The following is a 26843-nucleotide window of genomic DNA, read 5'->3' on the forward strand; positions in this document are numbered from 1 at the left end:
ACTATATAATGAGCCTTTTTCTAGACTACATACTATATAGAGACTATATAATAAGTCTTTTTCTATACTACATAATATATATAGAGAGACTATACAATAAGGGGGGTAGTTATCAAGCCGTCAACCTCAAATACGCTGGAATTCCGCAGCGTATTTGTGGCGAGGCTGATTCGCCTTAGTTATCAAAGGCTCGAGACCGGCAAAAGTAGAATTTTGTGACGTCAGCTTCGATCCGCCGGACTCAGTCCGACACAGATCGATTCTTACGTCACTCCAGATGTTCCGCACACAAGTGCGGCACATTCTCACTACTTTTGCTAGCTATCAAAAAACTAGCAGGTACGCTCGGCACTTTTACGGCCCAGCGTACCTGGTTTTCAAAGCGCCAGCCTGGAGGCGGCGGATCCCATAGGAATCAATGGGAGTCTGACCATAGCGAAAGTACAAGTTCGCTGCTGACAGACATCCCATTGATTTCTATGGGAGCTGTCTACACCTAACACCCTAACATGTACCCCGAGTCTAAACACCACTAATCTGACCCCCCCTACACCGCCGCAACTAAATAAAGTTATTACCCCCTAAACCGCCGCTCCCGGAGCCCACCGCAAGCTACTCTATACATATTAACCCCTAAACCGCCGCTCCCGGAGCCCACCGCAACTATAATAAATGTATTAACCCCTAACCCGCCGCTCCCTGAACCCGCCGTAACCTATATTAAATGTATTAACCCCTATCCTGCCCCCCCTACACCGTCGCCACCTATAATACATTTATTAACCCCTAATCTGCCCCCCCTACACCGTCGCCACCTATAATAAATTTATTAACCCCTATCCTGCCCCCCACTACACCGCCGCCACTGTAATAAAATGATTAACCCCTAAACCTAACCCTAACGCCCCCTAACTTAAATATTAATTAAATAAATCTAAATAAATTAACTCTTATTAACTAAATGAATCCTATTTAAAACTAAATACTTACCTATAAAATAAACCCTAATATAGCTACAATATAAATAATAATTATATTCTAGCTATCTTAGGATTTATTTTTATTTTACAGGTACCTTTCAATTTATTTTAACCATGTACAATAACTATTAAATAGTTATTAACTATTTAATAGCTTACCTAGCTAAAATAAAGAGAAATGTACCTGTGAAATAAATCCTAACCTAAGTTACAATTACACCTAACACTACACTATACTTTAATAAATTATTCCTATTTAAAAATAAATACTTACCTGTAAAATAAACCATAAGATAGCTACAATGTAATTAATAATTATATTATAGCTATCTTAGGATTTATATTTATTTTACAGGTTACTTTGTATTTATTTTAGCTAGTTAGAATAGTTATTAAATAGTTATTAACTATTTAATAACTACCTAGCTAAAAGAAATACAAAATTACCTGTAAAATAAATCCTAACTTAAGTTACAATTAAACCTAATACTACACTATCATTAAATTAACTAAATAAACTACCTACAAAGAACTACAATGAAATACAATTACATAAACTAACTAAAGTACAAAAAATAAAAAAAGCTAAGTTACAAAAAATAAAAAATTAAGTTACAAACATGTTAAAAATATTACAACAATTTTAAGCTACTTACACCTAATCTAAGCCCCCTAATAAAATAACAAACCCCCCCAAAATAAAAAAAATCCCTACCCTATTCTAAATTACATAAATTTCAAAGCTCTTTTACCTTACCAGCCCTTAAAAGGGCCATTTGTGGGGGCATGCCCCAAAAAGTTCAGCTCTTTTGCCTGTAAAATAAAAATACAACCCCCCCCCAACATTAAAACCCACCACCCACATACCCCTAATCTAACCCAAACCCCCCTTACAAAAACCTAACACTAATCCCCTGAAGATCATCCTACCTTGAGTCGTCTTCACTCAGCCGAGCCACCGATGGAACTGAAGAGGACATCCGGAGCGGAAGAAGTTAATCCTCCAAGCGGCGCTGAAGAAATCTTCCATCCGATGAAGTCATCATCCAGGCGGCGCTGAAGAAGTCTTCGATCCGGCCGATGTCATCTTCAAAGAGGCGCTGAAGAGGTCTTCTATCCGGGCGAAGTCATCTTCCAAGCCGGGTCTTGAATCTTCCTTCCGCCGACGCGGAACCACCTTCTTCACCGACGGACTACGACGAATGACGGCTCCTTTAAGGGACGTCATCCAAGATGGCGTCCCCTCAATTCCGATTGGCTGATAGGATTCTATCAGCCAATCGGAATTAAGGTAGGAAAATCTGATTGGCTGATGGAATCAGCCAATCAGATTGAGCTCGCATTCTATTGGCTGTTCCGATCAGCCAATAGAATGCGAGCTCAATCTGATTGGCTGATTGGATCAGCCAATCGGATTGAACTTGAATCTGATTGGCTGATTCCATCAGCCAATCAGATTTTCCTACCTTAATTCCGATTGGCTGATAGAATCCTATCAGCCAATCGGAATTGAGGGGACGCCATCTTGGATGACGTCCCTTAAAGGAGCCGTCATTCGTCGTAGTCCGTCGGTGAAGAAGGTGGTTCCGCGTCGGCGGAAGGAAGATTCAAGACCCGGCTTGGAAGATGACTTTGCCCGGATAGAAGACCTCTTCAGCGCCTCTTTGAAGATGACATCGGCCGGATCGAAGACTTCTTCAGCGCCGCCTGGATGATGACTTCATCGGATGGAAGATTTCTTCAGCGCCGCTTGGAGGATTAACTTCTTCCGCTCCGGATGTCCTCTTCAGTTCCATCGGTGGCTCGGCTGAGTGAAGACGACTCAAGGTAGGATGATCTTCAGGGGATTAGTGTTAGGTTTTTGTAAGGGGGGTTTGGGTTAGATTAGGGGTATGTGGGTGGTGGGTTTTAATGTTGGGGGGGGGTTGTATTTTTATTTTACAGGCAAAAGAGCTGAACTTTTTGGGGCATGCCCCCACAAATGGCCCTTTTAAGGGCTGGTAAGGTAAAAGAGCTTTGAAATTTATGTAATTTAGAATAGGGTAGGGATTTTTTTTATTTTGGGGGGGTTTGTTATTTTATTAGGGGGCTTAGATTAGGTGTAAGTAGCTTAAAATTGTTGTAATATTTTTAACATGTTTGTAACTTAATTTTTTATTTTTTGTAACTTAGCTTTTTTTATTTTTTGTACTTTAGTTAGTTTATGTAATTGTATTTCATTGTAGTTCTTTGTAGGTAGTTTATTTAGTTAAATTTAATGATAGTGTAGTATTAGGTTTAATTGTAACTTAAGTTAGGATTTATTTTACAGGTAATTTTGTATTTCTTTTAGCTAGGTAGTTATTAAATAGTTAATAACTATTTAATAACTATTCTAACTAGCTAAAATAAATACAAAGTAACCTGTAAAATAAATATAAATCCTAAGATAGCTATAATATAATTATTAATTACATTGTAGCTATCTTAGGGTTTATTTTACAGGTAAGTATTTATTTTTAAATAGGAATAATTTATTAAAGTATAGTGTAGTGTTAGGTGTAATTGTAACTTAGGTTAGGATTTATTTCACAGGTACATTTCTCTTTATTTTAGCTAGGTAAGCTATTAAATAGTTAATAACTATTTAATAGTTATTGTACATGGTTAAAATAAATTGAAAGGTACCTGTAAAATAAAAATAAATCCTAAGATAGCTAGAATATAATTATTATTTATATTGTAGCTATATTAGGGTTTATTTTAAAGGTAAGTATTTAGTTTTAAATAGGATTCATTTAGTTAATAAGAGTTAATTTATTTAGATTTATTTAATTAATATTTAAGTTAGGGGGGCGTTATGGTTAGGGTTAGACTTAGGTTTAGGGGTTAATCATTTTATTACAGTGGCGGCGGCGGCGTAGTGGGGGGCAGGATAGGGGTTAATAAATTTATTATAGGTTGCGGCGGGTTCATGGAGCGGCGGTTTAGGGGTTAAACTATTTATTTAGTTGCGGAGAGGTGCGGGATCAGCAGGATAGGGGTTAATAATTTTATAATAGAGGGCGACGGTATAGGGGGGGCAGGATAGGGGTTACTAGGTATAATGTAGGTGGCAGCGGTGTCCGGGAGCGGCGGTTTAGGGGTTAATACATTTATAAGAGTTGCGGCAGGGTCTAGGAGCGGCGGTTTAGGGGTTAATACATTTATAAGAGTTGCGGCAGGGTCTAGGAGCGGCGGTTTAGGGGTTAATACATTTATTAGAGTTGCGGCAGGGTCTAGGAGCGGCGGTTTAGGGGTTCATACATTTATAAGAGTTGCGGCAGGGTCTAGGAGCGGCGGTTTAGGGGTTCATACATTTATAAGAGTTGCGGCGGTTTAGGGGTTAGTAACTTTATTTAGTTGCGGGGGGCTCCGGGGGCGCCGGTATAGGGGGCAGAACAGTGCAGTTTAGTGTGAGTGCTTAGTGACAGGCTAGCAATAAAGCTGGGAAAAAGCCGAAGGGCAGCGAGATCGGATGAGTGATAACTGTCACAGTCCGCTGCTCATCGCCCCGCGGCTTTTTGACAGCTTTATTTGATAACTTAGGCGAACGTATTCAAGGTCCGCGGCGGCGAAGGTAGGCGAGCTTAGGCGGACGTATTGGGCCGGCGAAGCCAGAAAAGTAGACGGCTTGATAACTAGCCCCCTAAGTCTTATTCTAGACTACATAATATATAGACTATACAATAAGTCTTATTCTAGACTACATAATATATAGAGACTACGTAATATATAGACCATATAATAAGTCTTATTCTATTCTACATAATATATAGACTATATAAATTATTCTAGACTACATAATAAAAAGACCATATAATAAGCCTTATTCTAGACTACATAATATATAGACTATATAATAAGCCTTATTCTAGACTACATAATATATAGACTATATAATAAGCCTTATTCTAGACTGCATAATATATAGACTATATAATAAGCCTTATTCTAGACTGCATAATATATAGACTATATAATAAGCCTTATTCTAGACTACATAATATATAGACTATATAATAAGTCTTATTCCAGACTACATAATATATAGACTATATAATAAGTCTTATTCCAGACTACATAATATATAGACTATATAATAAGCCTTATTCTAGACTACATAATATATAGACTATATAATAAGTCTTATTCCAGACTACATAATAAGTCTTATTCTAGACTACATAATATAATCTCTCTCTCTCTATATATATATATATATATATATATATATATATATATATATATATATATATATATATATATATATATATATATATATATATATATATATATATATATATAAAAGAAGTCCTGACTGACTCATGAACGCCCAGCTCTAACCATTTAACCTAGCAATGTGAAATTTGGACGTTACTTTGTTTTTATGACGTAAGCACCCACTAAGGAAGGATTTTTGGAAATTACGTCCCTAAGGGGGTGAACTTTTTTATGATGATACCTGTATCTCAAAAACCGATGATGTTACCGACGTAAAAATTGGTATTTAAAGTCTCCTTTAAAAATAAAGAAACACGTGTTTTACCATTTCTCAAACATCCACTTAAGGGGGGGGGGTGATTTATGAGAATACCTATATCTCAAAAAACAAAGATGTTACAGACATGAAAATTGGTATTTAGATTCTCCTTTAAAAATAAATTAACACATGTTTTACCATTTCCCAAACATCCACTTATGAGGATACCCATTTAGATTACGAGAATTAACCAAAACTCAAGAAGTTCATGTCAGCAAGTGTGCAACCCGAATAGGCACACACGTGAGGGCACATTTTTCGCTATTTTTTTTTTTTTACAAATCACAAAATCCACGCGGGCAACAGCTAGTAGACTATATAATAATGTAAACACTTCTAACACTATGAGTGTAATTGCTTTATAACAGTAAATACATTTCCATATTGCACATTTAAATTACATTTTATTTTTAGCTTGAACAGTGCACACCAATGTAATATTACCATATTGAAGGATAGCAGATTCTTGTTAATAATAATAATAATTACTAACAGACACCCCCCTCCGTTTCTTCGCACTACATGCAGATATTATTGAACACTGTGTCACTAAACATCACAGTACTGTATGTCATTGCTAAAGTCAGGAATGATCATCACACTTAGGCACTATTTTTAGCCACTTAGATTGAATTTCACAACTTTACACCCATTTCTATATTTTAGAGCACTTTCATTCCCCTGTTATAACGTTTTTCAACTCAAATATATAATATTAAACTCTAGTTGGAAAGCCATCATCAGTTATGAGACTCCGTTATACCGTTATCTGGATCTACAGATCACTTTCTATATTGATAACCGATTAACATCTTTTTGAACATTGAGTATCTACTGAAAGGAAAACCAATATACATACCAGTACATATATGTATATTTTATGCTTTTATAAACTTTACATTATATTCTTTTAACAAGGCACATCATGTCCTTGCATACTTCAAAGACAATTATGCCATATGATTGACAAGTAGGTTATCCAATCGGGAAAGAGAGAGAATCATATTTCCGGGTCTCAACAGGATATTTAAATCCGCAAATACGGCGGCCCGCTGCCTTTTGAAAAAGCCCAATACGGGTGAAACGCGTCAGGGGGTTAGGAGCTGATGGGAGCCCATTTTTTAAAATTCTTTAACATCTGAGACGATATTATCTGGTGCGACATACATATAAGTACGGTATATACATAGTAGCCAATCTAATGAGCACGGCCATTTTGATACTATTACCAGTGTTAATTACTAGCAGCGTTTTATACTTTATTGCACATACTTAAAACCTAGTCCTTGGATCTTTGTATATAAGGGACCATTTAATTTTAACAATTCTGGTACCAATTTAGTGTAGCCAACAGTGGCGTTGCTGTGAAAGATGTTCCAGTAACGCTAAACATTTGGCAGACAATAATCACAACGGTAATGCATATTCAGCTGGCTCGATCTTAACACAAACCACAAAGTTATTTAAAATATACTGTATTATAACACAAAGGTGGTTAATAAATTGGCGGGTTTTCCAAATACTAACATGAGTAGTAACTTGGGATGCTATCGTAATCTGTATTCTATACTAGTGTCCTATTTAACCGCAAACTTAATCCCTTTATAATATAACTAACAGGATTGGTATGGAATAACGAGATGGTTATATTAATAAACCAAGAGGACTCAGATTTATTTTGCAGCCGCCCATAATTAAATATACACACGCTGTTACCAAGTTCTTTAATATTATTACAACATTAGCACTCTACAATAGCTATCAGTAGGGTTCCTGTGATATGGGTACCGGTAACGCCTACATCTAGTAGATTGTTAACAGCCAATAACAGAATTACTGTGATATGGGTACCGGTAACGCCTACATCTAGTAGATTGTTAACAGCCAATAACAGAATTACTGTGATATGGGTACCGGTAACGCCTACATCTAGTAGATTGTTAACAGCCAATAACAGAATTACTGTGATATGGGTACCGGTAACGCCTACATCTAGTAGATTGTTAACAGCCAATAACAGAATTACTGTGATATGGGTACCGGTAACACCTACATCTAGTAGATTGTTAACAGCCAATAACAGAATTACTGCGAAATATATACCAGTAACACCTACATTAAGTATCCCGAGACCTGAATTTTGATACAAATTAAAAAATTGGCTCTACTAAGAGCACAACTGATAACGTGTATTACACAAATGAAGGTGATCAATTTTGGCTAGGATTCCTAATAATATTCTTAAATACTACTTTAGGGTGTCTTCTTGCACTGAAACGTATTCAGCTTATTCTCTCTCAATCGAAAACTTAAACGTTTTGCGACCTATATGATTATACTAACTAGATCCATATATTACATGTTACATTGCCTGATACTAACCTAGCAATTGTATTATCGGCCAGTCCTGTAGTTGTCACTTTTGCTCTTACTCGATACATAACATATATTACTTTAGTGCTACTCCGAGCCAACTGTGTAGAATTATCTTGAATCCTAATAATCACTATTTTCTAGCAGCTAGTGGAGTCTATCAGCTGCATATCCCCTATCATTAAAAGGTCTGTCCCTCCCCTGCAGAGTGACTCCATGAGACAGACAGGAGGGAGCTATAGGATATGGGGTCTGTCCCTCCCCTGCAGGTGACACAGACAGGAGGGAGCTATAGGACATAGGGTCTGTCCCTCCCCTGCAGAGTGACTCCATGAGACAGACAGGAGGGAGCTATAGGACATGGGGTCTGTCCCTCCCCTGCAGGTGACACAGACAGGAGGGAGCTATAGGACATAGGGTCTGTCCCTCCCCTGCAGAGTGACTCCATGAGACAGACAGGAGGGAGCTATAGGATATGGGGTCTGTCCCTCCCTTGCAGGTGACACAGACAGGAGGGAGCTATAGGACATGGGGTCTGTCCCTTCCCTGCAGGTGACACAGACAGGAGGGATCTATAGGACATGGTATCTGTCCCTCACCTGCAGGTGACACAGACAGGAGGGAGCTATAGGATATGGGGTCTGTCCCTCCCTTGCAGGTGACACAGACAGGAGGGAGCTATAGGACATGGGGTCTGTCCCTCCCCTGCAGGTGACACAGACAGGAGGGATCTATAGGACATGGTATCTGTCCCTCACCTGCAGGTGACACAGACAGGAGGGAGCTATAGGATATGGGGTCTGTCCCTCACTTGCAGGGTGACCCCATGAGACAGACAGGAGGGAGCACTGTTGTGTAGCAGGGTTAGCCTTGATGAGTTAGCAGGTGCATGTCAAGTTCTGAGAATTAGACACCATCTCATTATTCCATACCAATCCTGTTAGTTATATCATCATCCCAAATGACCTTTTGCGACCTATATGATTATACTAACTAGATCCATATATTAAGAGAGCGATACTAACAACAAGTGAAGACTTCCATCTTATTTACTTATTCTGTTTCAGTCTAAGCACAAAACGCTCCTTTGGATACATTTGGGATATGACTGTACACAGAAGTACAAAATAGGGGCAATTTTGTTACATTGCCTGATACTAACCTAGCAATTGTATTACCGGCCAGGCCTGTAGTTGTCACTCTTGCTCTTACTCGATACATAACATATATTACTTTAGTGCTACTCAGAGCCAACTGTGTAGAATTATCTTGAATCCTAATAATCACTATTTTCTAGCAGCTAGTGGAGTCTATCAGCTGCATATCCCCTATCATTAAAAGACAGACTCTTGTGCCAGTTCTTTATTTATTTGTGACTAGAGAGTAACCACACCAGGTTTGATCTTTTCCTGGCTTTTGTACTCAAAGGCAACGTGGTTATATAACCAGGATAAGATTTACCTTCAGCTCTTGTTGTTTGTATTAGTGTCTCTCACTGGGTCCCTTTGTTTAATCTTTTTATTAAAAGCTATGTTTTATCCATTCCAAGATCTCTCTCAAATAAAGCCTTGGCTGAGAGTGCGATTACTGCAGTCTTTGTAGTGGGTTTGTATTTCTTAATACACCACTGCACAGCAGCACCACTCCTCATGAATTATTATTTATTAGAGTCCCTCGGGTAATATTTAAATTAGGGGAGATTGGAGCTGTGGTGGCATTGTATATTTGTGTATATAAAATATATAATAAGCCTTATTCTAGACTACATAATAATCCGTCAGTGACACCTCTCTCTCTCCGTCAGTGACACCTCTCTCTCTCTCCGTCAGTGACACCTCTCTCTCTCTCCGTCAGTGACACCTCTCTCTCTCCGTCAGTGACACCTCTCTCTCTCTCTGTCTCAGTCAGACCTCTCTCTGTCTCAGTCAGACCTCTCTCTGTCTCAGTCAGACCTCTCTCTGTCTCAGTCAGACCTCTCTCTGTCTCAGTCAGACCTCTCTCTGTCTCAGTCAGACCTCTCTCTGTCTCAGTCAGACCTCTCTCTGTCTCAGTCAGACCTCTCTCTGTCTCAGTCAGACCTCTCTCTGTCTCAGTCAGACCTCTCTCTGTCTCAGTCAGACCTCTCTCTGTCTCAGTCAGACCTCTCTCTGTCTCAGTCAGACCTCTCTCTGTCTCAGTCAGACCTCTGTCTCAGTCAGACCTCTGTCTCAGTCAGACCTCTGTCTCAGTCAGACCTCTGTCTCAGTCAGACCTCTGTCTCAGTCAGACCTCTGTCTCAGTCAGACCTCTCTCTCAGTCAGACCTCTCTCTCAGTCAGACCTCTCTCTCAGTCAGACCTCTCTCTCAGTCAGTCAGTCAGTCAGACCTCTCTCTCAGTCAGTCAGTCAGTCAGACCTCTCTCTCAGTCAGTCAGTCAGTCAGACCTCTCTCTCAGTCAGTCAGTCAGTCAGACCTCTGTCTCAGTCAGTCAGACCTCTGTCTCAGTCAGTCAGACCTCTGTCTCAGTCAGTGAGACCTCTGTCTCTGTCTCAGTCAGTGAGACCTCTGTCTCTGTCTCAGTCAGTGAGACCTCTGTCTCTGTCTCAGTCAGTGAGACCTCTGTCTCTGTCTCAGTCAGTGAGACCTCTGTCTCTGTCTCAGTCAGTGAGACCTCTGTCTCTGTCTCAGTCAGTGAGACCTCTCTCTCTCAGTCAGTCAGTGAGACCTCTCTCTCTCAGTCAGTCAGTGAGACCTCTCTCTCTCAGTCAGTCAGTGAGACCTCTCTCTCTCAGTCAGTCAGTGAGACCTCTCTCTCTCAGTCAGTCAGTGAGACCTCTCTCTCTCAGTCAGTCAGTCAGTGAGACCTCTCTCTCTCAGTCAGTCAGTCAGTGAGACCTCTCTCTCTCAGTCAGTCAGTCAGTGAGACCTCTCTCTCTCAGTCAGTCAGTCAGTGAGACCTCTCTCTCTCAGTCAGTCAGTCAGTGAGACCTCTCTCTCTCAGTCAGTCAGTCAGTGAGACCTCTCTCTCTCAGTCAGTCAGTCAGTGAGACCTCTCTCTCTCAGTCAGTCAGTCAGTGAGACCTCTCTCTCTCAGTCAGTCAGTCAGTGAGACCTCTCTCTCTCAGTCAGTCAGTCAGTGAGACCTCTCTCTCTCAGTCAGTCAGTCAGTGAGACCTCTCTCTCTCAGTCAGTCAGTCAGTGAGACCTCTCTCTCTCAGTCAGTCAGTCAGTGAGACCTCTCTCTCTCAGTCAGTCAGTCAGTGAGACCTCTCTCTCTCAGTCAGTCAGTCAGTGAGACCTCTCTCTCTCAGTCAGTCAGTCAGTGAGACCTCTCTCTCTCAGTCAGTCAGTCAGTGAGACCTCTCTCTCTCAGTCAGTCAGTCAGTGAGACCTCTCTCTCTCAGTCAGTCAGTCAGTGAGACCTCTCTCTCTCAGTCAGTCAGTCAGTGAGACCTCTCTCTCTCAGTCAGTCAGTCAGTGAGACCTCTCTCTCTCAGTCAGTCAGTCAGTGAGACCTCTCTCTCTCAGTCAGTCAGTCAGTGAGACCTCTCTCTCTCAGTCAGTCAGTCAGTGAGACCTCTCTCTCTCAGTCAGTCAGTCAGTGAGACCTCTCTCTCTCAGTCAGTCAGTCAGTGAGACCTCTCTCTCTCAGTCAGTCAGTCAGTGAGACCTCTCTCTCTCAGTCAGTCAGTCAGTGAGACCTCTCTCTCTCAGTCAGTCAGTCAGTGAGACCTCTCTCTCTCAGTCAGTCAGTCAGTGAGACCTCTCTCTCTCAGTCAGTCAGTCAGTGAGACCTCTCTCTCTCAGTCAGTCAGTCAGTGAGACCTCTCTCTCTCAGTCAGTCAGTCAGTGAGACCTCTCTCTCTCAGTCAGTCAGTCAGTGAGACCTCTCTCTCTCAGTCAGTCAGTCAGTGAGACCTCTCTCTCTCAGTCAGTCAGTCAGTGAGACCTCTCTCTCTCAGTCAGTCAGTCAGTGAGACCTCTCTCTCTCAGTCAGTCAGTCAGTGAGACCTCTCTCTCTCAGTCAGTCTCTCTCTCAGTCAGTGAGACCTCTCTCTCAGTCAGTGAGACCTCTCTCTCTCAGTCAGTCAGTGAGACCTCTCTCTCTCAGTCAGTCAGTGAGACCTCTCTCTCTCAGTCAGTCAGTGAGACCTCTCTCTCTCAGTCAGTCAGTGAGACCTCTCTCTCTCAGTCAGTCAGTGAGACCTCTCTCTCTCAGTCAGTCAGTGAGACCTCTCTCTCTCAGTCAGTCAGTGAGACCTCTCTCTCTCAGTCAGTCAGTGAGACCTCTCTCTCTCAGTCAGTCAGTGAGACCTCTCTCTCTCAGTCAGTCAGTGAGACCTCTCTCTCTCAGTCAGTCAGTGAGACCTCTCTCTCTCAGTCAGTCAGTGAGACCTCTCTCTCTCAGTCAGTCAGTGAGACCTCTCTCTCTCAGTCAGTCAGTGAGACCTCTCTCTCTCAGTCAGTCAGTGAGACCTCTCTCTCTCAGTCAGTCAGTGAGACCTCTCTCTCTCAGTCAGTCAGTGAGACCTCTCTCTCTCAGTCAGTCAGTGAGACCTCTCTCTCTCAGTCAGTCAGTGAGACCTCTCTCTCTCAGTCAGTCAGTGAGACCTCTCTCTCTCAGTCAGTCAGTGAGACCTCTCTCTCTCAGTCAGTCAGTGAGACCTCTCTCTCTCAGTCAGTCAGTGAGACCTCTCTCTCTCAGTCAGTCAGTGAGACCTCTCTCTCTCAGTCAGTCAGTGAGACCTCTCTCTCTCAGTCAGTCAGTGAGACCTCTCTCTCTCAGTCAGTCAGTGAGACCTCTCTCTCTCAGTCAGTCAGTGAGACCTCTCTCTCTCAGTCAGTCAGTGAGACCTCTCTCTCTCAGTCAGTCAGTGAGACCTCTCTCTCTCAGTCAGTCAGTGAGACCTCTCTCTCTCAGTCAGTCAGTGAGACCTCTCTCTCTCAGTCAGTCAGTGAGACCTCTCTCTCTCAGTCAGTCAGTGAGACCTCTCTCTCTCAGTCAGTCAGTGAGACCTCTCTCTCCTCAGTCAGTCAGTGAGACCTCTCTCTCTCAGTCAGTCAGTGAGACCTCTCTCTCTCAGTCAGTCAGTGAGACCTCTCTCTCTCAGTCAGTCAGTGAGACCTCTCTCTCTCAGTCAGTCAGTGAGACCTCTCTCTCTCAGTCAGGTCAGTGAGACCTCTCTCTCTCAGTCAGTCAGTGAGACCTCTCTCTCTCAGTCAGTCAGTGAGACCTCTCTCTCTCAGTCAGTCAGTGAGACCTCTCTCTCTCAGTCAGTCAGTGAGACCTCTCTCTCTCAGTCAGTCAGTGAGACCTCTCTCCTCTCAGTCAGTCAGTGAGACCTCTCTCTCTCAGTCAGTCAGTGAGACCTCTCTCTCTCAGTCAGTCAGTGAGACCTCTCTCTCTCAGTCAGTCAGTGAGACCTCTCTCTCTCAGTCAGTCAGTGAGACCTCTCTCTCTCAGTCAGTCAGTGAGACCTCTCTCTCTCAGTCAGTCAGTGAGACCTCTCTCTCTCAGTCAGTCAGTGAGACCTCTCTCTCTCAGTCAGTCAGTGAGACCTCTCTCTCTCAGTCAGTCAGTGAGACCTCTCTCTCTCAGTCAGTCAGTGAGACCTCTCTCTCTCAGTCAGTCAGTGAGACCTCTCTCTCTCAGTCAGTCAGTGAGACCTCTCTCTCTCAGTCAGTCAGTGAGACCTCTCTCTCTCAGTCAGTCAGTGAGACCTCTCTCTCTCAGTCAGTCAGTGAGACCTCTCTCTCTCAGTCAGTCAGTGAGACCTCTCTCTCTCAGGTCAGTCAGTGAGACCTCTCTCTCTCAGTCAGTCAGTGAGACCTCTCTCTCTCAGTCAGTCAGTGAGACCTCTCTCTCTCATCATCATGAGACCTCTCTCTCTCAGTCAGTCGTCAGTGAGACCTCTCTCTCTCAGGTAGTCAGTCAGTGAGACCTCTCTCTCTCAGTCAGTCAGGTCTGGGCAGACTCTCTCTCTCTTCAGGTCAGTCAGTGAGACCTCTCTCTCTCATCAGTCAGTGAGACCTCTCTCTCGTCTCAGTCAGGTCAGTGAGACCTCTCTCTCAGTCAGTCTAGGGAGACCTCTCTCAGTCAGTCAGGAGGACTCTTCAGTCAGTCAGTGAGACCCTCTCTTCTCTCATTCAGTCAGTGAGACCTCTCTCTCTCAGTCAGTCAGTGAGACCTCTCTCGCTCAGTCAGCTCAGTGAGACCTCTCTCTCTCAGTCAGTCAGTGGAGACCTCTCTCTCTCAGGTCAGTCAGTGAGACCTCTCTCTCTCAGTCCAGTCAGTGAGGACCTCTCTCTCTCAGTCAGTCAGTGAGACCTCTCTCTCTCAGTCAGGTCAGTGAGACCTCTCTCTCTCAGTCAGTCAGTGAGACCTCCTCTCTCTCAGTCAGTCAGTGAGACCTCTCTCTCAGTCAGTCAGTGAGACCTCTCTCTCAGTCAGTCAGTGAGACCTCTCTCTCTCAGTCAGTCAGTGAGACCTCTCTCTCTCAGTCAGTCAGTGAGACCTCTCTCTCTCAGTCAGTCAGTTCTCTCTCTCAGTCAGTCAGTTCTCTCTCTCAGTCAGTCAGTCCTCTCTCTCAGTCAGTCAGTGAGACCTCTCTCTCTCAGTCAGTCAGTGAGACCTCTCTCTCTCAGTCAGTCAGTGAGACCTCTCTCTCTCAGTCAGTCAGTGAGACCTCTCTCTCTCAGTCAGTCAGTGAGACCTCTCTCTCTCAGTCAGTCAGTGAGACCTCTCTCTCTCAGTCAGTCAGTGAGACCTCTCTCTCTCAGTCAGTCAGTGAGACCTCTCTCTCAGTCAGTCAGTGAGACCTCTCTCTCTCAGTCAGTCAGTGAGACCTCTCTCTCTCAGTCAGTCAGTGAGACCTCTCTCTCTCAGTCAGTCAGTGAGACCTCTCTCTCTCAGTCAGTCAGTGAGACCTCTCTCTCAGTCAGTCAGTGAGACCACTCTCTCTCAGTCAGTCAGTGAGACCTCTCTCTCTCAGTCAGTCAGTGAGACCTCTCTCTCTCAGTCAGTCAGTGAGACCTCTCTCTCTCAGTCAGTCAGTGAGACCTCTCTCTCTCAGTCAGTCAGTGAGACCTCTCTCTCTCAGTCAGTCAGTGAGACCTCTCTCTCTCAGTCAGTCAGTGAGACCTCTCTCTCTCAGTCAGTCAGTGAGACCTCTCTCTCTCAGTCAGTCAGTGAGACCTCTCTCTCTCAGTCAGTCAGTGAGACCTCTCTCTCTCAGTCAGTCAGTGAGACCTCTCTCTCTCAGTCAGTCAGTGAGACCTCTCTCTCTCAGTCAGTCAGTGAGACCTCTCTCTCTCAGTCAGTCAGTGAGACCTCTCTCTCTCAGTCAGTCAGTGAGACCTCTCTCTCTCAGTCAGTCAGTGAGACCTCTCTCTCTCAGTCAGTCAGTGAGACCTCTCTCTCTCAGTCAGTCAGTGAGACCTCTCTCTCTCAGTCAGTCAGTGAGACCTCTCTCTCTCAGTCAGTCAGTGAGACCTCTCTCTCTCAGTCAGTCAGTGAGACCTCTCTCTCTCAGTCAGTCAGTGAGACCTCTCTCTCTCAGTCAGTCAGTGAGACCTCTCTCTCTCAGTCAGTCAGTGAGACCTCTCTCTCTCAGTCAGTCAGTGAGACCTCTCTCTCTCAGTCAGTCAGTGAGACCTCTCTCTCTCAGTCAGTCAGTGAGACCTCTCTCTCTCAGTCAGTCAGTGAGACCTCTCTCTCTCAGTCAGTCAGTGAGACCTCTCTCTCTCAGTCAGTCAGTGAGACCTCTCTCTCTCAGTCAGTCAGTGAGACCTCTCTCTCTCAGTCAGTCAGTGAGACCTCTCTCTCTCAGTCAGTCAGTGAGACCTCTCTCTCTCAGTCAGTCAGTGAGACCTCTCTCTCTCAGTCAGTCAGTGAGACCTCTCTCTCTCAGTCAGTCAGTGAGACCTCTCTCTCTCAGTCAGTCAGTGAGACCTCTCTCTCTCAGTCAGTCAGTGAGACCTCTCTCTCTCAGTCAGTCAGTGAGACCTCTCTCTCTCAGTCAGTCAGTGAGACCTCTCTCTCTCAGTCAGTCAGTGAGACCTCTCTCTCTCAGTCAGTCAGTGAGACCTCTCTCTCTCAGTCAGTCAGTGAGACCTCTCTCTCTCAGTCAGTCAGTGAGACCTCTCTCTCTCAGTCAGTCAGTGAGACCTCTCTCTCTCAGTCAGTCAGTGAGACCTCTCTCTCTCAGTCAGTCAGTGAGACCTCTCTCTCTCAGTCAGTCAGTGAGACCTCTCTCTCTCAGTCAGTCAGTGAGACCTCTCTCTCTCAGTCAGTCAGTGAGACCTCTCTCTCTCAGTCAGTCAGTGAGACCTCTCTCTCTCAGTCAGTCAGTGAGACCTCTCTCTCTCAGTCAGTCAGTGAGACCTCTCTCTCTCAGTCAGTCAGTGAGACCTCTCTCTCAGTCAGTCAGTGAGACCTCTCTCTCAGTCAGTCAGTGAGACCTCTCTCTCAGTCAGTCAGTGAGACCTCTCTCTCAGTCAGTGAGTGAAACCTCTCTCTCAGTCAGTGAGTGAAACCTCTCTCTCAGTCAGTGAGTGAAACCTCTCTCTCAGTCAGTCAGTGAGACCTCTCTCTCAGTCAGTCAGTGAGACCTCTCTCTCAGTCAGTCAGTGAGACCTCTCTCTCAGTCAGTCAGTGAGACCTCTCTCTCAGTCAGTCAGTGAGACCTCTCTCAGTCAGTCAGTGAGACCTCTCTCTCAGTCAGTCAGTGAGACCTCTCTCTCAGTCAGTCAGTGAGACCTCTCTCTCAGTCAGTCAGTGAGACCTCTCTCTCAGTCAGTCAGTGAGACCTCTCTCTCAGTCAGTCAGTGAGACCTCTCTCTCAGTCAGTCAGTGAGACCTTTCTCTCTCAGTCAGTCAGTGAGACCTTTCTCTCTCAGTCAGTCAGTGAGACCTATCTCTCTCAGTCAGTCAGTGAGACCTCTCTCTCTCAGTCAGTCAGTGAGACCTCTCTCTCAGTCAGTCAGTGAGACCTCTCTCTCAGTCAGTCAGTGAGACCTCTCTCTCAGTCAGTCAGTGAGACCTCTCTCTCAGTCAGTCAGTGAGACCTCTCTCTCAGTCAGTCAGTGAGACCTCTCTCTCAGTCAGTCAGTGAGACCTCTCTCTCAGTCAGTCAGTGAGACCTCTCTCTCAGTCAGTTAGTAAGACCTCTCTCTCTCAGTCGGTCAGTGAGACCTCTCTCTCAGTCGGTCAGTGAGACCTCTCTCTCAGTCGGTCAGTGAGACCTCTCTCTCAGTCGGTCAGTGAGACCTCTCTCTCAGTCGGTCAGTGAGACCTCTCTCTCAGTCGGTCAGTGAGACCTCTCTCTCAGTCGGTCAGTGAGACCTCTCTCTCAGTCGGTCAGTGAGACCTCTCTCTCTCAGTCAGTCAGTGAGACCTCTCTCTCTCAGTCAGTCAGTGAGACCTCTCTCTCTCAGTCAGTCAGTGAGACCTCTCTCTCTCAGTCAGTCAGTGAGACCTCTCTCTCTCAGTCAGTCAGTGAGACCTCTCTCTCTCAGTCAGTCAGTGAGACCTCTCTCTCTCAGTCAGTCAGTGAGACCTCTCTCTCTCAGTCAGTCAGTGAGACCTCTCTCTCTCAGTCAGTCAGTGAGACCTCTCTCTCTCAGTCAGTCAGTGAGACCTCTCTCTCTCAGTCAGTCAGTGAGACCTCTCTCTCAGTCAGTCAGTGAGACCTCTCTCAGTCAGTGAGACCTCTCTCAGTCAGTGAGACCTCTCTCAGTCAGTGAGACCTCTCTCAGTCAGTGAGACCTCTCTCAGTCAGTGAGACCTCTCTCAGTCAGTGAGACCTCTCTCTCAGTCAGTCAGTGAGACCTTTCTCTCTCAGTCAGTCAGTGAGACCTCTCTCTCTCAGTCAGTCAGTGAGACCTTTCTCTCTCAGTCAGTCAGTGAGACCTCTCTCTCTCAGTCAGTCAGTGAGACCTCTCTCTCTCAGTCAGTCAGTGAGACCTCTCTCTCTCAGTCAGTCAGTGAGACCTCTCTCTCTCAGTCAGTCAGTGAGACCTCTCTCTCAGTCAGTCAGTGAGACCTCTCTCTCTCTCTCAGTCAGTCAGTGAGTGAAACCTCTCTCTCAGTCAGTCAGTGAGACCTCTCTCTCAGTCAGTCAGTGAGACCTCTCAGTCAGTCAGTGAGACCTCTCTCTCTCAGTCAGTCAGTGAGTGAAACCTCTCTCTCAGTCAGTCAGTGAGACCTCTCTCTCTCAGTCAGTCAGTAAGACCTCTCTCTCTCAGTCAGTCAGTGAGTGAAACCTCTCTCTCAGTCAGTCAGTGAGACCTCTCTCACTGTCACACTTACCTCCTGGGGTGTCTCGTTGTCCCGCAGGCCCCGTTTCCCCGTTGATCGCACCATGCTGCCGCCCGGTACAATACCACGTGAGCAGACACACACTACGGAAGTCTCCTGGTTCTACCGGAAGTACGCTTAGTTCTCAGGCATTTCAGTAACTCGGGTGTAGAAATATGGCGGCGTTTCTGGGTGAAGAAACATGGGGACTGGAGCAGCAAGATGGCGCTCTCGGTGAAGCTCAATATGACAATATACGTCACAAGATGGCGCCGGCCAGACTCTGCTGGGCCTTAGGTTGTGCGCAGAAAACTATCAGGCATTAAACTTGTCAGGTAGAGACGTACAGCAACGGTATCTGGTGAGATAGTAACGGTTATATATCCTCAGTCGTGCTCTTATAGCGTATGTCTGTTTATGTCCCTTCAGTGTGCCTGATTATGTCCCCCTCAGTGTGCCTGATTATGTACCCCTCAGTGTGCCTGATTATGTACCCTCAGTGTGCCTGATTATGTACCCCTCAGTGTGCCTGATTATGTACCCTCAGTGTACCTGATTATGTACCCCTCAGTGTGCCTGATTATGTACCCTCAGTGTGCCTGATTATGTACCCCTCAGTGTGCCTGATTATGTCCCCCTCAGTGTGCCTGATTATGTCCCCCTCAGTGTGCCTGATTATGTACCCCTCAGTGTGCCTGATTATGTCCCCCTCAGTGTGCCTGATTATGTCCCCCTCAGTGTGCCTGATTATGTACCCCTCAGTGTGCCTGATTATGTACCTTCAGTGTGCCTGATTATGTACCCCTCAGTGTGCCTGATTATGTCCCCCTCAGTGTGCCTGATTATGCCCCCCTCAGTGTGCCTGATTATGTACCCTCAGTGTACCTGATTATGTCCCCCTCAGTGTGCCTGATTATGTACCCCTCAGTGTGCCTGATTATGTCCCCCTCAGTGTGCCTGATTATGTACCCCTCAGTGTGCCTGATTATGTACCCTCAGTGTACCTGATTATGTCCCCCTCAGTGTGCCTGATTATGTACCCCTCAGTGTGCCTGATTATGTCCCCCTCAGTGTGCCTGATTATGTACCCCTCAGTGTGCCTGATTATGTACCCCTCAGTGTGCCTGATTATGTCCCCCTCAGTGTACCTGATTATGTCCCCCTCAGTGTGCCTGATTATGTACCCCTCAGTGTGCCTGATTATGTCCCCCTCAGTGTGCCTGATTATGCCCCCCTCAGTGTGCCTGATTATGTACCCTCAGTGTACCTGATTATGTACCCTCAGTGTGCCTGATTATGTACCCTCAGTGTACCTGATTATGTACCCTCAGTGTGCCTGATTATGTCCCCCTCAGTGTGCCTGATTATGTCCCCCTCAGTGTGCCTGATTATGTCCCCTCAGTGTGCCTGATTATGTCCCCTCAGTGTGCCTGATTATGTCCCCCTCAGTGTGCCTGATTATGTCCCCTCAGTGTGCCTGATTATGTCCCCCTCAGTGTGCCTGATTATGTCCCCCTCAGTGTGCCTGATTATGTCCCCCTCAGTGTGCCTGATTATGTCCCCCTCAGTGTGCCTGATTATGTCCCCCTCAGTGTGCCTGATTATGTCCCCCTCAGTGTGCCTGATTATGTCCCCTCAGTGTACCTGATTATGTCCCCTCAGTGTACCTGATTATGTCCCCTCAGTGTGCCTGATTATGTCCCCTCAGTGTGCCTGATTATGTCCCCTCAGTGTGCCTGATTATGTCCCCTCAGTGTGCCTGATTATGTCCCCTCAGTGTACCTGATTATTGTCCCCTCAGTGTACCTGATTATGTACCCTCAGTGTACCTGATTATGTCCCCTCAGTGTGCCTGATTATGTCCCCCTCAGTGTTCCTGATTATGTCCCCCTCAGTGTTCCTGATTATGTCCCCTCAGTGTGCCTGATTATATACTCTCAGTGTACCTGATTATGTACCCTGTGTGCCTGATTATGTCCCCCCAGTGTACCTGATTATGTACCCCCAGTGTGCCTGATTATGTACCCCCAGTGTGCCTGATTATGTACCCCCAGTGTGCCTGATTATGTACCCCCAGTGTACCTGATTATGTACCCTCAGTGTGCCTGATTATGTACCCTCAGTGTGCCTGATTATGTCCCCCTCAGCGTGCCTGATTATGTCCCCCTCAGTGTGCCTGATTATGTCCCCCTCAGTGTGCCTGATTATGTCCCCCTCAGCGTGCCTGATTATGTCCCCCTCAGCGTGCCTGATTATGTCCCCCTCAGTGTGCCTGATTATGTCCCCCTCAGTGTGCCTGATTATGTCCCCCTCAGTGTGCCTGATTATGTCCCCCTCAGTGTGCCTGATTATGTCCCCCTCAGTGTGCCTGATTATGTCCCCCTCAGTGTGCCTGATTATGTCCCCCTCAGTGTGCCTGATTATGTCCCCTCAGTGTACCTGATTATGTCCCCTCAGTGTGCCTGATTATGTCCCCTCAGTGTGCCTGATTATGTACCCTCAGTGTGCCTGATTATGTCCCCTCAGTGTACCTGATTATGTACTTTCAGTGTGCCTGATTATGTCCCCCTCAGTGTACCTGATTATGTCCCCCTCAGTGTGCCTGATTATGTCCCCCTCAGTGTACCTGATTATGTACCCTCAGTGTACCTGATTATGTTCCCTCAGTGTGCCCCTTTGCTTGTACTTTCAGTGTGCCTGTTTATTTCCCCCTCAGTGTGCCTGATTATGTCCCCCTCAGTGTGCCTGATTATGTCCCCCTCAGTGTGCCTGATTATGTCCCCCTCAGTGTGCCTGATTATGTCCCCCTCAGCGTGCCTGATTATGTCCCCCTCAGTGTGCCTGATTATGTCCCCCTCAGTGTGCCTGATTATGTCCCCCTCAGTGTGCCTGATTATGTCCCCCTCAGCGTGCCTGATTATGTCCCCCTCAGCGTGCCTGATTATGTCCCCCTCAGTGTGCCTGATTATGTCCCCCTCAGTGTGCCTGATTATGTCCCCCTCAGTGTGCCTGATTATGTCCCCCTCAGTGTGCCTGATTATGTCCCCTCAGTGTACCTGATTATGTCCCCTCAGTGTGCCTGATTATGTCCCCTCAGTGTGCCTGATTATGTCCCCTCAGTGTACCTGATTATGTACCCTCAGTTTGCCCCTTTGCTTGTACTTTCAGTGTGCCTGATTATGTCCCCCTCAGTGTACCTGATTATGTCCCCCTCAGTGTGCCTGATTATGTCCCCCTCAGTGTACCTGATTATGTACCCTCAGTGTACCTGATTATGTTCCCTCAGTGTGCCCCTTTGCTTGTACTTTCAGTGTGCCTGTTTATTTCCCCCTCAGTGTGCCTGATTATGTCCCCCTCAGTGTGCCTGATTATGTCCCCCTCAGTGTGCCTGATTATGTCCCCCTCAGTGTGCCTGATTATGTCCCCCTCAGTGTGCCTGATTATGTCCCCCTCAGTGTGCCTGATTATGTCCCCCTCAGTGTGCCTGATTATGTCCCCCTCAGTGTGCCTGATTATGTCCCCCTCAGTGTGCCTGATTATGTCCCCCTCAGTGTGCCTGATTATGTCCCCTCAGTGTGCCCCTGTGCTTGTACCCTCAGTGTGCCCCTGTGCTTGTACCCTCAGTGTGCCCCTGATTATGTCCCCTCAGTGTGCCCCTGATTATGTCCCCTCAGTGTGCCCCTGATTATGTCCCCTCAGTGTGCCCCTGATTATGTCCCCTCAGTGTGCCCCTGATTATGTCCCCTCAGTGTGTGCCTGATTGTGTCCCCTCAGTGTGTGTCTGATTGTGTCCCCTCAGTGTGTGTCTGATTGTGTCCCCTCAGTGTGTGCCTGATTGTGTCCCCTCAGTGTGTGCCTGATTGTGTCCCCTCAGTGTGTGTCTGATTGTGTCCCCTCAGTGTGTGTCTGATTGTGTCCCCTCAGTGTGTGTCTGATTGTGTCCCCTCAGTGTGTGCCTGATTGTGTCCCCTCAGTGTGTGCCTGATTGTGTCCCCTCAGTGTGTGCCTGATTGTGTCCCCTCAGTGTGTGCCTGATTGTGTCCCCTCAGTGTGTGCCTGATTATGTACCCGCAGTGTGCCCCTGTGCTTGTACCCTCAGTGTGCCTGATTGTGTCCCCTCAGTGTGTGCCTGATTGTGTCCCCTCAGTGTGTGCCTGATTATGTACCCGCAGTGTGCCCCTGTGCTTGTACCCTCAGTGTGCCTGATTGTGTCCCCTCAGTGTGTGCCTGATTGTGTCCCCTCAGTGTGTGCCTGATTGTGTCCCCTCAGTGTGTGCCTGATTGTGTCCCCTCAGTGTGTGCCTGATTGTGTCCCCTCAGTGCGCCCCTGTGCTTGTACCCTCAGTGTTTCCCTGTGCTAGTATTCTACTGAATTGACTAAAGACCTGAAAAAAGAATACACATTTGCACTCACGTTGTTTTGTCTTAGTATCTAAGTGTAACGTTAGCAGTGCCCTCCCCTATACCTCGTCGTCGTCATCACTGTATCTAAGTGTGACGTTAGCAGTGCCCTCCCCTATACCTCGTCGTCATCTTCACTGTATCTAAGTGTGACGTTGGCAGTGCCCTCACCTATACCTTGTCATCATCACTGTATCTAAGTGTGACGTTGGCAGTGCCCTCACCTATACCTTGTCGTCATCACCGTATCTAAGTGTCCCCTCAGTGTGTGCCTGATTGTGTCCCCTCAGTGTGTGCCTGATTGTGTCCCCTCAGTGTGTGCCTGATTGTGTCCCCTCAGTGTGTGCCTGATTGTGTCCCCTCAGTGTGTGCCTGATTGTGTCCCCTCAGTGTGTGCCTGATTGTGTCCCCTCAGTGTGTGCCTGATTGTGTCCCCTCAGTGTGTGCCTGATTGTGTCCCCTCAGTGTGTGCCTGATTGTGTCCCCTCAGTGTGCCTCTGATTGTGTCCCCTCAGTGTGCCTCTGATTGTGTCCCCTCAGTGTGCCTCTGATTGTGTCCCCTCAGTGTGCCTCTGATTATGTCCCCTCAGTGTGCCTCTGATTATGTCCCCTCAGTGTGCCTCTGATTATGTCCCCTCAGTGTGCCTGATTATGTCCCCCTCAGTGTGCCTGATTATGTCCCCCTCAGTGTGCCTGATTATGTCCCCCTCAGTGTGCCTGATTATGTCCCCTCAGTGTGCCCCTGTGCTTGTACCCTCAGTGTGCCCCTGTGCTTGTCCCCTCAGTGTGCCCCTGATTATGTCCCCTCAGTGTGCCCCTGATTATGTCCCCTCAGTGTGCCCCTGATTATGTCCCCTCAGTGTGTGCCTGATTGTGTCCCCTCAGTGTGTGTCTGATTGTGTCCCCTCAGTGTGTGCCTGATTGTGTCCCCTCAGTGTGTGTCTGATTGTGTCCCCTCAGTGTGTGCCTGATTGTGTCCCCTCAGTGTGTGCCTGATTGTGTCCCCTCAGTGTGTGCCTGATTGTGTCCCCTCAGTGTGTGCCTGATTGTGTCCCCTCAGTGTGTGCCTGATTGTGTCCCCTCAGTGTGTGCCTGATTATGTACCCGCAGTGTGCCCCTGTGCTTGTACCCTCAGTGTGCCTGATTGTGTCCCCTCAGTGTGTGCCTGATTGTGTCCCCTCAGTGTGTGCCTGATTGTGTCCCCTCAGTGCGCCCCTGTGCTTGTACCCTCAGTGTTTCCCTGTGCTAGTATTCTACTGAATTGACTAAAGACCTGAAAAAAGAATACACATTTGCACTCACGTTGTTTTGTCTTAGTATCTAAGTGTGACGTTAGCAGTGCCCTCCCCTATACCTCGTCGTCGTCATCACTGTATCTAAGTGTGACGTTAGCAGTGCCGTCCCCTATACCTCGTCGTCATCTTCACTGTATCTAAGTGTGACGTTGGCAGTGCCCTCACCTATACCTTGTCATCATCACTGTATCTAAGTGTGACGTTGGCAGTGCCCTCACCTATACCTTGTCGTCATCACCGTATCTAAGTGTCCCCTCAGTGTGTGCCTGATTGTGTCCCCTCAGTGTGTGCCTGATTGTGTCCCCTCAGTGTGTGCCTGATTGTGTCCCCTCAGTGTGTGCCTGATTGTGTCCCCTCAGTGTGTGCCTGATTGTGTCCCCTCAGTGTGTGCCTGATTGTGTCCCCTCAGTGTGAGCCTGATTGTGTCCCCTCAGTGTGTGCCTGATTGTGTCCCCTCAGTGTGTGCCTGATTGTGTCCCCTCAGTGTGTGCCTGATTGTGTCCCCTCAGTGTGTGCCTGATTGTGTCCCCTCAGTGTGTGCCTGATTGTGTCCCCTCAGTGTGTGCCTGATTGTGTCCCCTCAGTGTGCGCCTGATTGTGTCCCCTCAGTGTGCCTCTGATTGTGTCCCCTCAGTGTGCCTCTGATTGTGTCCCCTCAGTGTGCCTCTGATTGTGTCCCCTCAGTGTGCCTCTGATTGTGTCCCCTCAGTGTGCCTCTGATTATGTCCCCTCAGTGTGCCTCTGATTATGTCCCCTCAGTGTGCCCCTGTGCTTGTACCCTCAGTGTGCCTGATTGTGTCCCTTCAGGGTGCCTGATTATGTCCCCTCAGTGTGCCCCTGTGCTCTTACCCTCAGTGTGCCTGATTCTGTCCCCTCAGTGTGCCTCTGATTCTGTCCCCCCAGTGTGCCTCTGATTATGTCCCCTCAGTGTGTGCCTGATTGTGTCCCCTCAGTGTGTGCCTGATTGTGTCCCCTCAGTGCGCCCCTGTGCTTGTACCCTCAGTGTTTCCCTGTGCTAGTATTCTATTGAATTGACTAAAGACCTGAAAAAAGAATACACATTTGCACTCACGCTGTTTTGTCTTAGTATCTAAGTGTGATGTTAGCAGTGCCCTCCCCTATACTTCGTCGTCATCATCACTGTATCTAAGTGTGACGTTGGCAGTGTCCTCACCTATACCTCGTCATCATCACTGTATCTAAGTGTGACGTTGGCAGTGTCCTCACCTATACCTCGTCATCATCACTGTATCTAAGTGTGACGTTGGCAGTGCCGTCCCCTATACCTTGTCGTCATCACTGTATCTAAGGGTGACGTTGGCAGTGCCCTCCCCTATACCTTGTCGTCATCACTGTATCTAAGGGTGACGTTGGCAGTGCCCTCCCCTATACCTTGTCGTCATCACTGTATCTAAGGGTGACGTTGGCAGTGCCCTCCCCTATACCTTGTCATCATCACTTTATCTAAATGTGACGTTGGCAGTGCTCTCCCCTATACCTTGTCATCGCTGTATATCACTTTTCTGTGCTTCTGATTATTCTTTGCATACAGGTACCTCATTGTCTGCTTCTCTCTAGTGATAGCCACAGTATTTTATCTGAAGACGTTTTATAATGGATCCTCATGGAACTGGTGGCAGTGGCAGCAACGTACCTGCTTTTCTTGCCAAGCTTTGGACTTTGGTGGAAGATCCAGAAACTGACCCTCTAATCTGCTGGAGTCCGGTAAGACCTGCGTTTGGCCTGTGTGTGATTTGTTATTACACATGTGATAGAAATATAGATTTTGACGGCAAATAAGAACCATAGGCCCAACAAGTCTGCCCAATATTCCTAAAAGTGTAAACTTGCCTAGTTTGTCGAATAGCCTTATGCTTATCCCAGCCATTAATCAGTACGTAGGATAGCCTTATGCTTATCCCAGCCATTAATCAGTACGTAGGATAGCCTTATGCTTATCCCAGGCATTAATTAGTATGTATGATAGCCTTATGCTTATCCCGGGCATTAATTAGTATGTATGATAGCCTTATGCTTATCCCGGGCATTAATTAGTACGTAGGATAGCCTTATGCTTATCCCAGGCATTAATTAGTATGTATGATAGCCTTATGCTTATCCCGGGCATTAATTAGTACGTAGGATAGCCTTATGCTTATCCCAGGCATTAATCAGTACGTAGGATAGCCTTATGCTTATGCCATGCATTAATCAGTACGTAGGATAGCCTTATGCTTATCCCAGCCATTAATCAGTACGTAGGATAGCCTTATGCTTATCCCGGGCATTAATTAGTACGTAGGATAGCCTTATGCTTATCCCGGGCATTAATTAGTACGTAGGATAGCCTTATGCTTATCCCAGGCATTAATCAGTACGTAGGATAGCCTTATGCTTATCCCATGCATTAATCAGTACGTAGGATAGCCTTATGCTTATCCCAGGCATCAATCAGTACGTAGGATAGCCTTATGCTTATCCCAGGCATTAATCAGTACGTAGGATAGCCTTATGCTTATCCCAGGCATTAATCAGTATGTAGGATAGCCTTATGCTTATCCCAGGCATTAATTAGTACGTATGATAGCCTTATGCTTATCCCAGGCATTAATTAGTACGTAGGATAGCCTTATGCTTATCCCAGGCATTCATTAGTACGTAGGATAGCCTTATGCTTATCCCAGGCATTAATTAGTATGTAGGATAGCCTTATGCTTATCCCAGGCATTAATTAGTATGTAGGATAGCCTTATGCTTATCCCATGCATTAATCAGTACGTAGGATAGCCTTATGCTTATCCCAGGCATCAATCAGTACGTAGGATAGCCTTATGCTTATCCCAGGCATTAATCAGTACGTAGGATAGCCTTATGCTTATCCCAGGCATTAATCAGTATGTAGGATAGCCTTATGCTTATCCCAGGCATTCATTAGTACGTAGGATAGCCTTATGCTT

General features: G+C 46.4%; 2 protein-coding genes across 3 annotated transcripts in view; one reads left to right on the forward strand and one right to left on the reverse strand.

Annotated features, from left to right (window-relative positions):
• Nucleotides 1-18817, reverse strand: part of BOP1 (BOP1 ribosomal biogenesis factor) — a 192127-nt gene extending 173310 nt beyond the window's left edge. Inside the window, exon 1 of the mRNA XM_053715497.1 lies at nt 18203-18817. Coding sequence (XP_053571472.1) covers nt 18203-18256 — 54 coding nt within the window. The 5' untranslated portion in view covers nt 18257-18817. The remainder of the gene's footprint in view (nt 1-18202) is intronic.
• LOC128661222 (heat shock factor protein-like) overlaps nt 18419-26843 on the forward strand; it is a 182425-nt gene continuing 174000 nt past the window's right edge. The window contains exons 1-2 of one of the 2 annotated variants that reach the window (XM_053715498.1): nt 18419-18551; nt 25465-25611. In XM_053715498.1, coding sequence (XP_053571473.1) covers nt 25501-25611 — 111 coding nt within the window. In that variant the 5' untranslated portion in view covers nt 18419-18551; nt 25465-25500. The remainder of the gene's footprint in view (nt 18552-25464; nt 25612-26843) is intronic. The other variant, XM_053715499.1, reaches the window with a different exon arrangement.

This window comes from Bombina bombina, chromosome 5 (genome assembly GCF_027579735.1).
Source record: "Bombina bombina isolate aBomBom1 chromosome 5, aBomBom1.pri, whole genome shotgun sequence".
NCBI lineage: Eukaryota > Metazoa > Chordata > Amphibia > Anura > Bombinatoridae > Bombina > Bombina bombina.